This window comes from Misgurnus anguillicaudatus, chromosome 7 (assembly GCF_027580225.2).
Source record: "Misgurnus anguillicaudatus chromosome 7, ASM2758022v2, whole genome shotgun sequence".
In the NCBI taxonomy this organism is placed as follows: domain Eukaryota; kingdom Metazoa; phylum Chordata; class Actinopteri; order Cypriniformes; family Cobitidae; genus Misgurnus; species Misgurnus anguillicaudatus.
In genome coordinates, this window is record NC_073343.2 from 26,456,262 (window position 1) to 26,471,111 (window position 14,850).

A 14,850-nucleotide genomic window follows, 5' to 3' on the forward strand; every position below is an offset into this window, starting at 1 on the left:
TTTATAATAACAATCTATTTAGGTGATATTTCACAATTCCTTATGACAATGAATTATTTTATGAATAATAAAGTAACTGGAGACAAAATGTTTTTGTAGTTCACGTGGATCGAAAACAAATGAAATCGGCTCAGAAATGTAAACGCTTTTGTGTTTATTATCTAGGAGAAACTACAGCTCTCCGTTCACTTCTTGTTCAATTTTGTTTATAGGACAGTTTGGACCTCCCTAATATAGCAGCGCTGTCGGCATTCAATTTAGTGGCCAATGCGGCATCTATATTTGTCTATGGTGCTTAGTGCAGAAGTCATGGGTAAGAGGACACACAAATTGGTACCTTGAATGCCCTGTACAGTCACACAGAAATGTAAATATACATTTTGGACAATGTTGAAAACTTTTTAATGGAAATTTAATTTTAAAAAATTGATTTGAATTCATTAAATGAACAATGAATGCTTTCATGTTCTCAGATATGTCATATTTAAACATATTTATACAGATATCGTCTTTTTTGCAATTATGTACACTTAAAACAGCATCTTTGTTTGGCTGCTATCTTTCAGAATCAATTGAGTAAAATGTATTTATACAGCTCTCTTGTGACAAGAACATCAGCAATGTCAAGACTGTTATGGTGAGATCATCTTTTAACCTTTGATGTCTTGCTCAACACTCTAATCTTGTTTTAGCATGCATGGGAAGTGTGGGCAACTACAATCCCCTAATCGTCATTAACAAAGGCATCAAACTGAATCATGCTGCATGCTAATTCATTCTTAAGACAGAAAGATGACATTTTCCAAACAAGAGATAGTCACTGTAGTTGGGACATTGACAGAACGGATTCATACCCTTGTATTTAGTGATTGTGGAAGTCCTCCACCGCTGGTATGGCTGACAGTAGATATGTTGTGTCCATGGCCGCAGGTTCCAGAAGGTAAATGTAGGTGTTGTCCTTCGTAGATCACATGCGTGTCGTTTGCTGGCTCAAAAGCTGGTTCCACCATCAGTGTTGTATTTTCAAGTAAGATGAAACCTCTGAGGATTTAAACAATATTAAAGTGCTTAAAAAGGACATGCTAGCATCATGGTCATACCTTTTAAGGTAATTTTGTACCTCACTGAAGACGAGCTTTATAGTTTTACAATGCAGAAGACAAGCTCAGATGCTCGCTTGCAAAGGTGTCAGATATGTCCCTTGTGGTGCATAACATTTATGTTTTATGAGCATTTAGTATTTTGAAAAAAGAAGACAATGCTAAAAGTAGTACTGGTGAAACCTTGAGGTTAATTTAGATTTTGCACAATTAAATGATATCAGATAATCTAATGTAGTTATATTTTGATCAATGCAGTGTACTTTGAAAATTAGAAGCAGATGACCCTCCACCATTTAATAAGTTTGACTGTCAATAAATCTCTTTTTTAATAAATCCAGTTGTTTGTCTTTGTACCAATGGGAAATGGATGGAAATAGATTTTTCTCCGGAATAACAGGTTGTAAAAAAATTTCATTTCACCACCCTTATTACTATCACAGAGTGAAATCTCTGTGTTTGTTGATTTGATAGGTCTGACTTTAATTTTTTATACAAAGATTGATACCCATAATGGTTGACACATTGAGATCATTAAAGGGACACTTTTTTTGAAAATATGCTTATTTTCCAGCTCCCCTGGAGTTGGACATTTGGTTCTTGCTGTTTTGGAATCCGCTCGGCCGATCTCTGGGTCTGGCGCTGCCACTTTTAGCATAGCTTAGCACAATCCATTGAATCTAATTAGACCATTAGCATCGTGCTAAAGTGTGTAATATCACTACGCCTGCTGCAGCCATGTTACAGCAGCAAAGTCCTTGATTATTACGCCAGAATGAGAGTTTTGTTCCTAACCATATCTGCCTAGAAAATCACAACTTTAATTTTCCGTCGGTCTTAGTATATGATGTAACTACAGAAAAGTCTCCGAAACTCTTTGGTTATGCGATGCTAATGGTCTAATCAGATTCAATGGATTGTGCTAAGCTATGCTAAAAGTGCTAGTGCCAGACCCGAAGATCGGCTGAATGGATTCCAAAACAGAAAAACCAAATGTTTAACTCCAGGGGAGCTGGAAAATGGGCATATTTTCAAAAAAAGTGTCCCTTTAATGATCTAAATCTAAAATTAAGTCAGACCTATCAAATCAACAAACCCACACTTAAACAGTTTAGCCTGGTTCCCATCACAATTTTTTTTCTAAAAGTTGATACAAAATTATTGTGAAATTACATCATTCCCCATTAACTAATGTTATGCGATTAAAACGTAAATTTTTCCTCTTGCGATAAGTCATTAGAAACATCATGTCAATGGATGGTAGGTTGGTAGGTTTATGAATATTGCAGCCACAGTGCTAGACGCAGTCGTGTTATCCAGGCATTAATGGCAAGGAAAGCCCTGTATGCTGGGAGCAGCCACGTTTGAGAGATTTTTGGGAGGTTATAGTATAGGATTTTGCATCTGTAGAGAATGATCATGTGACTTTAATGCGTGCCAGGTGACCTGTCAATGCGAAAAACTGTTTTCATTGCAGTTTTGTGATCTATTCTTTTATTGAATTGCCTGAAACCCTAATGCAAGCATTTAAAAAAAATGCTATATGGACGTTTTTGTAAAATTTATATTTCCATTGGGCATATTTTCAATTCAATTGTAATTATTTTTCATTTGCACACTTACATTTTTTATTATTATTTTTATTTTATTTAAAAGCGAAAAATAAAAAATAAAACAACATGCCACAATCACATTTACTGTATGGCCTCAAAAGACTCATTAATCAAATGAAATACATTTTAGTGTCTTATTTTTGAAGCTTAACATCCCTTGGACTCTATTCGCTTTCTTTGCAAGTGCAGCATCCACTGCACTTCTGCAAATTTCTGATAAACTTCTTGAATTGTGTGCCACCAAAGAAAACACCAGTTTTTAACATCATGAGGGAAACTTAATGATGACAGTAATTTCATATTTAAACTTTTATAATGTCACCTGAAAGTCTTTATAGGTTTGCATTGCAATTATGAACACGGTATTGTACAGTAAGCCTTTGAAAAATAAAACAGTGCAAGTCAGTACAAGTAAATGATGAAAGAAATTTGATTTTTAAACATCTTAAACTTTTATAACATCTGCCTGTTAGTCTCCATAGGCTTGCAATTATGAACATGGTATTGTACAGTAAACCTACAGTAAAATTGTTTTGTAATTACTACCAAGAGACTATCGGGACTTGGGTTTGCTGCAGACACAGCAGCTCATGTTTACTTATATTTCGCTCCTTTTACCGCAAATTTACTGTGTCCAAATATTCTTTCTAATTAAATTTTACAGCATCACTAAAGTTTTTCACGACATATTAAACGTTTTCCATCGCACTGTGTGCTTATCTTCAGGACAATGAAGCATGGGATGACACTAAAGCTTTCATTGATGTTTAATCTCCCGCTTTTGTAGTTTCTAAATGCACCTTCATGCAAAAAGTGTTGGGATGTTCACTGGAAACAATATCGAAGGCAATAAATGTTTGACGACTTTTCACACTGGAGCATGCAAACTACCCGTTTAAGTAGTTTTAACGACTTTGAAAATTGAAACTCAATATGGTTGACGATTACTGTGAATGGTACATAATGGGATACTGGAACATTACAGCAGGAATACTGTGCTTACCTGATCCCAGAGCATGTACTGAGGCTGACATCAGAAAACCTGTGCCCTTGGACCTCGCCATGGTAATAGCAATTCATCTGCAAAAAACACAGTCAAGGTCAAGACCCAAAAAAATCAAGGCATTCCAAAATTAATTAGTTTTAACTGTAAACGAGAATTTTTCTAGGTGTAAGATAACCTCAGAAAATATTGGTCCAATTATTAATGGTCTGATGGGAACATGTAGCATTGTGCCACGTAGCAACAGTCACACAGTCTGCCCATAAAAAACCACAAACACTCTGCCAGTAAGTGTCTGCTGGTCTTTTTAAAGGGAAAAGTGTTCTTCCCCTGTTATAGCTGGCATTAGCCCCTAAAGCCCCTTTCATGTGGAAATACCAATTGTTAGCCACGGGCCAGACAGACTTACTGCCATTACACACATTTTCACACACACCCACAAAGACAAGACCTCTCAAAAACACACCACTCTGTCAAAAGCAATCAAAGCTTGGGAGCAAAAATCCTTGACTTTGGAACTAAGCTGTCAGAGGGGAATCTTGCGGCTACCGTTTCCTCCTCTTTAAGATTTAGTAGACCAAAAATATAAAAGAACGTAACAGGCACAGCCACAGATGGAGGGTATCTAAAAAATATTACTTACTAATGGTCCCATGAAATATACAGCACTCGGCCAGAAAAGTAACATCTGGGGCCATTCATTCAAAATGTCTTGATTTTAGAGGTCACCAGAACAAGAGAGCCTTTTCTAGGCATCTGTCCTCTATGACATGCATTGAATAAGCATTTAATAACCACTCTTATATAGTTAAAGGGGACATATCATGAAAATCTGACTTTTTTCATGGTTAAGTGCTATAATTGGGTCCCCAATGCTTCTATGTGAAAAAAAAACAACCCGGTAACTTAAGTTTGGTAAACCATTCTTTGCAAGCACCATAGATTGTAAAAAAAGATGGACGTAGTGTCCGTGACGTCACCCATAGGTTTGTGAAGAGCTTTTTTTAAGCTTAAAGTAAGCGGTGCCTGCTGTTGTTATCTTGGCCGCGCGTCACCGTGCATCACTCGCGGGTAACCACACCTGCCGAGCTTGATTCTAAGGACAGCAGTGGCAGTTCACCCGTCACTCAAGTGGCCACGCCCTTAATTATGCAGAACTTTAAGGCTTAATATAATTTAAATGGATGAGTTACAAAAAAAATTCACCCCCTCACAGTTGTCATGAAGGGCAAAATTCCCGTTTTGTACCAAGCTGTAAACATATAGATTTTTACTGTAAAGTTGGGCATTTTAACATGGAGGTCTATGGAAATTGACTCTCTTTTGGAGTCAGCCTCTAGAGGCTAGTCGATGAATTGCAGTTTAAGTCACTTCCTTAGTGGCTTTATCAGAGAGATCAGAAGATTGCCCCTCGGCAAGCATGTAAAAAATAGGTAATTGAAATTTGGCTCCCCTTGTGATGTCAGAAGGGGATCTTATTATTATTATAATACCGCCCCTTAAAGGAATATTCCATTTTCTTAAAAGAAAAATCCAGACAATTTACCCACCACCATGTCATCCAAGATGTTGATGTCTTTCTTTGTTCAGTCGAGAGGAAGTTGTGTTTTTTGGGGAAAACATTGCAGGATTTTTCTCATTTTTACTGGACTTTAATAGAGCCCAACATTTAATACTTAACACTTGACAGTTTTTTTCGACTGAGTTTCAAAGGTCTATAAACGATCCCAAACGAGGCATTAGGGTCTTATCTACCGAAACGATTGTCATTTTTGACAAGAAAAATGGAGGATATGCTCTTTTAAACCACAACTTTTTGTGTAGGTTCGGTCCAGCGCAACCTAACGCAAATGCGTAGTGACGTAGGGAGGTCACGTGTTACATATATAAAACGCAAATTTGCGGACCATTGTAAACAATAAACTGACACAAAGACATTAATTAGTATCAGTTGACATACAACAACGTAGGAACGGTCCTCTTTCAACACATTTGTAAACACTGGGGCGGAGTTTCGCGTTCGTCCTCTGTGACCTCTTGACGTCATGACGTATTGCGTGGGGTCACGCTGGCGCATCACGACTGGATCTAGACGAGAAGTTGTGGTTCAAAAGTGGATATTTTTTATTTTTCGCGTTCGTCCTCTGTGACCTCTTGACGTCATGACGTATTGCGTGGGGTCGCGCTGGCGCATCACGACTGGATCTAGACGAGAAGTTGTGGTTTGGGGGTGGATGTTTTTTATTTTTCTTGTCAAAAATGACAATCGTTTCGCTAGATAAGACCCTTATGCCTCGTTTGGGATTGTTTATAGTCCTTTGAAAAAAACTGTTAAGTGATGAGTTAAGTATTAAATGTTGGGCTCTATTAAAGTCCATTAAAATGAGAAAAATCCTGGAATGTTTTCCTCAAAAAACATAATTTCTTCTCGACTGAAGTTCTGAACAAAGAAAGACATCAACATTTTGGATGACATGGTGGTGAGTAAATTATCTGGATTCCCCTTCCAAGAAAATGGAACAGTCCTTTAATCTGCACTATCCAACCACGGCACTGCCATTTAAAGGCGCTCTAAGCGAATTGAAGCGTTTTAGACCATAAAATTTTTTTTGTTACATACCGGAAACATCTCCTCACTATCTGCTTGCTGCCTGTCCGCGGATCAAAAAAAAAACGCGATCTCCGTAGACAGCCCAGGCTTCACAAACGGCAATATCAACAAGTGGCCAAACCTAGCATCACAGAGCAAAACAAAGTATTCCAGCCAATAAACGACAAAAAGGATTTGGGGGTGGGGGCTGGGTGCGTTCATGAAAGCACGGAAGGGAGGGGGAGGGGGAGGAGTTAGCTACGCTCCGTCTGTTTGACAACAGTTTCAAACGTCAACAATAACTAACGTCTCGCAGATTCGCTTAGAGAGCCTTTAATGCAGACAGAGAGAAAATAATTGCAAGCACAATTGAGTTTCAATTTCAACAAACCACCATCATGGTGATCGGTGCATTTCATCAGCTCATTTACATTTAAATAGACACACACATTTTTGCTCACACCTATAAAGTGGCAATTTTAACATGTTGTAATAAATTGTCTACATGGTATTTCAACCCATTCTCATGAAATGCGTATAAATATCATGCAGTTGAAAAGCTGTGCAATACATGCCAAATTCCGAGTGCATATGATACGCCAGTCCTTCCCGTTCACTTATATGGGGCATCTTTTTGTGTCGTTTTATTTATTTGTTTTTCATTTGTTTTCTGTTTTTTACCATTGTCGCTTTGGTTTGGGGTTAGATTTAGGATTTGCTGTAGGATGTAATTTAATATAAAGGTTTCTTCATGTTTTGTACTTTAAACCATGCTTGCTTAGAGTTAGGATCAGAACTGGGGTTTGGTTAGCAAAAACTTGCTCTAACCCCAAACCCAAGCGACAATGGTAAAAAAAACCGAAAAAAGAAAAAACAATAAATAAAACGACGCAAAAGATGCGCAATATTAGTTAACGTGAAAGACTGGTGTATCATATGCACGTAAAATTGGAATTTGGCGTATGTATAGATGGTTTCAGGACTAACAACATAAAGAAAGGCTTTCGTGGAACAAACGTAACTTTCGGTAAACTCTGCTAATAATAAATAACAACAAAGTCCTTTTAGAGTAGTTCATTTCTGATAACAGACCAAATAAACAACAAGTCGATTACTTTAGGTCATATTTCATTGCTAAATCGTATTAAAATCAACACTGAGCTAACGTTGTAAAATGTATACTATAATGTATACAATGTTAACTACAAACCGGCTGCCAAACCTCCCTTCACATAGTGGTGATCCATGATTGCCATCTCCCCTTATCTTTAGAAAACCAAAACATTTGTTATTTTTTTATGAGGTATTTGTTCCAGAGTTCATTTTAGCCACTAGTCAGACCATTAAACAAACAGAAACCAGAAGTAAAGTTCCGACCGATGCGTAACTGTGACAACGTAGACGCGTCCAATGACACCGTCCATTGCACGACTTTTCAACTGCGTGCTACTTATACGCATTTCATGAGAATGGGCTGGGTGTTTTTGAGCTAAAACTTCACATACGTACTCTGGTGAAACCAAAGATTTATTTTACATCTTAAAAAAGGTTTGTGAATGTCCCCTTTAAGCTTACCTAAGATGTTTCATAATAGGATTGAACAGGTTTGACTTAATGATTAATGAAAACCAATGCGTGCCTGTCCTTTAATCATTGTCTGTTTTCATCCTATAGGATCTTCACAAATTGAAGTTACTAAAGTCTTGTCAAGATGTTTTCAATGAACTGATCTTTTACAACAGCTCAAATTTTGAACTTCTCATCTATGTAGACAACAGAATGCTCATCAGATTGTTTTTAATTATAAATCAGGGCTAAATATGCCCAGCATAAATAATAGAGCCAAGCCTTTGTGTTTGATTGGAAAGAAAGGGTTGGCAGCGTGTTTTTAAAGCTGCCAGTTACAGTTGTTAGCACTAGTCTAATTATAAACTACAAAAGACACAGTAGACAATTCAAATTAAGCTTGACAAGGATGTCAACATGTCCTTGTGTCAACATCATAACTCCGAATGATTAATCGGTTTTCTGGGAAGACTGCCAAAGAGAGCAGTAGTGCGCTGGAGTAGTCTATTAAAGAAAGCATATAGTGACAACAATAACGCTTTTAACACTGCACTAGTGCTTTCTTTCTAACAATTTTTTAGTATCTTGGGAATTGCCCCAGGCTTGACCAATCCTGAACACATCAGAAACATCATATCTGGCTTTTGACAGACCAGTCATTGCAGTACTGTACGGATTACGTCCCTCTTAAAGGAATATTCCATTTTCTTAAAAGAAAAATCCAGATAATTTACTCACCACAATGTCATCCAAAATGTTGATGTCTTTCTTTGTTCAGTCGAGAAGAAATTATGTTTTTTGAGGAAAACATTGCAGGACCCTTCCCATTCCAATGGACTTCAATAGACACCAACAATTAATACTTAACACTTAACAGTTTTTTTCAACGTTTCAAAGGACCATAAACAATCCCAAACGAGGCATTAGGGTCTTATCTAGCAAAACTATTGTCATTTTTGACAATAAAAACAACAAATATACACCTCCAAAGCACAACTTTTCGCCTAGGTCCGGTCCAGCGCGACCTAACGTAAATGCGTAGTGACGTAGGGAGGTCACGTGTTACATATATAAAACGCACATTTGTGGACCATTTTAAACAAAATACTGACACAAAGACATTAATTAGTATCAGTTGACATACAACAACGTCGGAACGGTCCTCTTTCACCACACATGTAAACACTGGGGCGGAGTTTCGCGTTTGTCCTCTGTGACCTCTTGACGTTATGACGTATTGCGTCGGGTCACGCTTGCGCATCACGACCGGATCTAAACGAGAAGTTGTGCTTTAAAAGTGGATATTTGTTATTTTTATTGTCAAAAATGACAATCGTTTTGCTAGATAAGACCCTTATGCCTCGTTTGGGATTGTTTATAGTCCTTTGAAACTCCGTTGAAAAAAACTTAAGTGTTGAGTTAAGTATTAATTGTTGGTGTCTATTAAAGTCCATTAAAATGAGAAAAATCCTGCAATGCTTTCCTCAAAAAACATAATTTCTTCTCGACTGAACAAAGAAAGACATCAACATTTTGGATGACATGGTGGTGAGTAAATTATCTGGATTTTTCTTTTAAGAAAATTGAATATTCCTTTAAGTATCAGTTTTGGGACAAAAAATAAAAAACATTTCAAACTTGTACAAGGCTCAACGCAAATACATTTTTATACTGGCCCAGTCAGGCCAGTGGTTCACGTTTTCACTTGCCCTGCCAAAATTTTTACTGGCTCCAATAAAAAAGTCAGTGTCAGATATTTAAAAATAATTATTCAAAAGTCAAATATAATTTTATACATATAGAACAGACATGTTCCAACGAAAAACGGCTCCGAACTTTTCTGCTTTACCTAATTAACTGACAGCAAATTGTGCAAAATATTGCATTGTTTCTTTTGCCGTGTTTTAGCCATGTAAATGTCTGCTTCCAAGATGTTAAGTAATATACATTGATGAAAATATATTTAAGTGACTAAGGGTGAAGCACTGGCCCGTTCGGGCAAGTGACAATACTTTTTACTGGCCCAAACGTCTCTCACGCTTGCCCCGGGCCACCGGCAGTCCTTTATGTTGAGCCCTGTTGTAGTTTTACAAAAAGAGTTTCAACAAAAGGAGACTTCAGTGAGTATTTTTTTGGAGTAAGTATACTGTGTTTATTCCCTTTCAGCCTCATACTCACCCGTCCCAGAGTGACACCCCATAAGCACCACAACACTCACTAATGCATACAGTATGTATCTACATGTAGGTGCGTATCACGTAGACTACACCACTGTGGTAGATGACACACAAAAAACAGTTTATTCCAGTTAATGACTTGCAATGACAATGGTTATGATATCTTACTGTAATGCATTTTGGTATTGCAGTTTCATTCAATTTCATATTGACATGGGAATATTGTTTTTCACGTGTATTTTCATTTTTTATTTAAAACTCATTTGTTCCTGCTAAAATAAAATACTTCTCATAGCATTTTAAACAGGCCAAGGAGTAATAGACAATCCAGTTTGTGTATATTTTTTGATGTGAGACTATTAAAGCTTCAACATACCGTAGAGTTGTGAGTGTTCGTAACGGTTTGTCCATCCCCCTTGTAGTGCGTTTCAGTGTATTGGCTCGCAAACAGGCCGCTGAAAGAGAACACACACACACTTTTGAGATCGACACAAACATCAGATTTGTCTCTCCTTGAAAATAATGTATTTTATGAGATTGCATATAAATTACACGCACAAGCAAACATGCACATGCCATTTAATATATCAATTTATTAAAAGAATATAATTTTTACATTTTCACTGCAGAGCAGATTATGAAAGTGTGTCACACAACAGAATGAGAGTAAACTTGCTTTTGGAAAAGCACATTAAAATGATAAGTGGGGCACAGTATGTGTCGTGATCAAATTTAGACAGACCCAATTAAACAGATGCCCATAACAAAAATGGGATCCAAAATTGTGAGACCACTGGTATAAAAACAATTTGAATCACAAATGATTTTATCAGGGAATGTTGCATCGATAAAGTGCATTGAGTATTTGGTACATCCCCTTTGCCCCCCCAAAAAAAGTAAACAAATTAAATTAAACTATGTTATTCTGTTGGTTGACAAAGATTTTATGTGATTTAACTCATACCTGTATATACTGCCCACAGTTTTAATTTACTTGCATTAAATGACAAACACGTTCTTGGATGTATTCCGTTATTCGGTGCTGAAGACAGAAATATTATGATAGTAGTGCCCGTAATGGTTTATGCTGTCGCATTTTTGAGCTGCTTCAGGATAAAGACAGACTGCTGACAGTGAGTCATGTTGACAAAGTTCAGGGAAAACTGTGCTAACTTCCTAATGTCAAGTTTAAAACGAATTCGCGCTTAAAGGAAAACACCAGTTTTTTAATATTTTACTATGTTTTTTCCTCAACTTAGACAAATTAATACATACCTCTCTCTTTTCAATGCGTGCACCTAATCTTTGTACAGCGCATCGTGAATGTGTTAGCATTTAGCCTAGCCCCATTAATTCCTATGGTTTCAAACAGGGATGAATTTAGAAGCTACCAAAAACTTCCATGTTTTCCCTATTTAAAAACAAAACGTGGCGATTTTTAAACAGATAAAAAGAGAGAACTATATTGTATGGTGGAAGAGCACTTTTAAATCCGCTTAGAAAAGCGCTACGTTTTATTTTGTACCACCAAACTTGCTCGTATAACTACTCGTCTTAAATAGGAAAAACATTGATGTGTTTGGTCACTTCTAACTTTATCTCTAAATGGTACCATTGAATGAATGGGGCTAAGCTAAGTGCTATCGAAGCGTTGCAGCGCGCTCCAGTGCTTACGTGCACGCACACAGATGATAGAGGGATGTATCAACAATTCTTAGTTACGGTAATAACATATTTTAATATTGAAAATGAGTAGACTATTCCTTTAAGGGACTAGTATGTGAGTGTGAGCATGTATGTGATCCTGCATGTGAAAACCCTGCTAACGTCACTTTTTATTGATTTACTGTTTTCTACATAAACCATCCTGGGGAACATTCTGTGAAAATATAACCCTGGTATCTTTAATATTGACTAAGTAAAATCAATGTGGGATCAATGAGTGAAATTAAACTTTGACGCTCCTAATCTCATAATTGGATTATAAGACTTTAGCCTGGATTTCACAGACTGGGTCACAAATCATGTAAGCGTAATGGATTAATGATAACCACTTTAAAAGTCAATGATCCTAAATCAACCTATAGAGAACCTCAGAAGTCAGGGTCCCCTAAAACCAAGAAAGGTATCTCTGGTTCATTTTCCCATTTTAATTTTAACCTCAATTTAATTTTAATTTAATCAGCACCTTAAGAAAGCATCAAGTCAAGTATATAAAAATTTTGTTGATTAACCAAAAATATATGGTTCCTAACAGTGGAGACCTAATGAAAGAAACAAATCCCAAACTTCGTATTTCTCCCCTGGGCATATGTACTCCATAATTATCCTCTTGGTATACAATACACATTCATCAAATAAACAACAGCATATGAAAACAGATACTGTGTTGTATTCTTCAGGCAAAACTTCATTTCGTATTCACATCATGCACCTGCTTGGTTTAGACCTTCGGCTAACGTATTAGTAAAACACACCAGCTTGGCTCCCTCACGTATGCGTGGGCTGTTGCCTCCATGGTTGTTGTTAAAAAAGCCATTTCTTTCATAATTTCATTAGACCATCCTTCAGTAATGATAGCACTCTAGTCCAATTTCTGTTCTTTTCAATTTGATCCACATGCCAGTGGAGGAGCAGTTCGTTGTTTTGGACTAAACTTCAAAGCCTTCTGTTGAAAGGCTTTGATGTTCTTGGGGATGAACTGGTGTGACAGCCATTCGAATCCCAATCCGAAACAAGGCGTGACTCCCTCAGTGCCACAGAGCAATGAGCGAGGGAATGTGGGAGCTTATCCACAGGGAAGTTTGAATCATAAAGGAACGGTGACCGTGGTGTAATATGCCAATTAGGTATTATTGTTTCAAAAGCAAAACTCTGCCAATGACGATACGAAATAGACCCCGAGAGGTTTGCAAGGGAAAGGACTACACCATGATGGGAAAATGTTGGTCTGGTAAAGGTTAACTAAAAACACTCTCCTAAACAGATACGATATGATGTGATTTCCCACTTTTTTTATTTTAACACAAAATGACACTTAATGTGTTAAAGGCAGGGTCCATGATCTCTGAAAGCCAATGTTGATATTTGAAATCACCCAAACAAACACGCCCCTACCCTAATAGAATCTGTACCTTCTGTTGATAGACCCGCCCCACACATACGCAACCCAGGCATCAATGTCGGTTAGTAGACACGCCCCTTACTGCTGATTGGCTACAAGTGTGTTTTGGTAGTCGGTCCGACTCTCATTTTTCAGATATCGTGCACTCTGCCTTTAAAATGACACTTCTGGTAAAAGGTCATAAGACACTGAGCTGCTCTAATCCTCAATCTCAAATGAAATCCCATCCTAGCACACACAAATCATGTGTGAAGAGCTAAAACACACTCAGATAAATCAATCATTGATTGTTTGCCTCACTATACAACAACTGCACCAGGGCTCACGTAACTATGTTTTGCTTAACCCGCTCTAAAGGGATTCCAACGTGCAAAAAAGCTAAAATGGAGGTCGAATGCGCTAACAAGGTGCTAAAGGGCACGGTCTCTAGCGCCAATTGCTAGTGTGCCTCTTGAGATCGGGGAGTCACGCAGCTCGCACCAGCTGGCATCCGTTATACTCAATTCCAATCTCACTTCCATCCGGGTCACGGCACCACTGGAACAGTTTCCATTCAAACCACACCAAATGGGATTCAAACTGACAACCAAGTCGAAGTTGGGCACAGTCTAACATCAGTTGCTAGTTCGCCCCTTGAAACGCTGCACAGCTTCAATTATAAAAATGTTAATACTAAAAAGGCTGCTACCTTTCATTATATATAGAAAAATTGATATATTGTCTAATAGCAATACATAAATAGGACAGAAAAAAAAGGTAGAATAACTTGTTTATTAATCTACACTTTTATTTACACAGAGAAAATTTTGTTCTGTTAAAGGAATAGTCTACTCATTTTCAATATTAACCCCTTAAGTGGCGCAAATACCTTTAGAGTGGGGGGGTGAAATTGTGATATACATCTTCAAATTAATATAACTCTGGCATTTTTTGGTCTAGAGGCCTAATCTTGGTCTTGTTTTAAAGAAGACACCTTGGGGGGTGAAAATATTAAATATTTCAATTGTTATAGGAGTTTACATTTGTTTTAATAAATAAAAATAATTCCATAACATATTAGTTTTATAAATAAAATTATAAAAATGTAAATGTTTCAGAAAAGTAATAATGCAAACATGAAGCCATAAGTCTCAAGTAGTTCAAGGAGTTCATCGCCAATGATCTCCGTATCTCTCTTCTCATTGGCGATGAACATGATTGTAAAGTCGGCCGAGGTGGAATGCAGAGGGCCCAAGTCAAGATCTGGGACCCGTCAGCCCCCTATAAGAGCCTTTATGGACGACTTAACAGTAATGACAACATCAGTTCCAGGGTGCAGATGGCTCCTCCAGGGGCTTGAACGGCTCATCTCCTGGGCAAGAATGAGCTTCAAGCCTACTAAGTCCAGGTCTCTGGTCTTAAAGAAGGGTAAAGTGTCCGACCGTTTCCGCTTTGCCCTGGGAGAGACCATGATTCCATCGGTGACTGAAAAACCAGTCAAGAGCCTGGGGAAGATCTTTGATAGCTCCCTGAAGGACTCAGCTGCAATAAAACAAACCAAGCGCGACCTGTCTACCTGGCTCACAGTGATTGACAGATCTGGCCTCCCCGGAAAATTTAAAACCTGGATCTACCAGCACGGAGTCCTGCCAAGAATACTCTGGCCCCTGCTAGTCTACGAGGTACCAACATCAACAG

General features: G+C 37.7%; 1 protein-coding gene across 2 annotated transcripts in view; it reads right to left on the reverse strand.

Annotated features, from left to right (window-relative positions):
• adam12b (ADAM metallopeptidase domain 12b) overlaps nt 1-14,850 on the reverse strand; it is a 144,522-nt gene that overhangs the window by 78,465 nt on the left and 51,207 nt on the right. For both annotated transcript variants that reach the window (XM_055172032.2, XM_055172031.2), the window contains exons 4-6: nt 10,426-10,504; nt 3,717-3,793; nt 855-1,041 (exon numbers count right to left, since the gene is read on the reverse strand). In XM_055172032.2, coding sequence (XP_055028007.2) covers nt 855-1,041; nt 3,717-3,793; nt 10,426-10,504 — 343 coding nt within the window. The remainder of the gene's footprint in view (nt 1-854; nt 1,042-3,716; nt 3,794-10,425; nt 10,505-14,850) is intronic.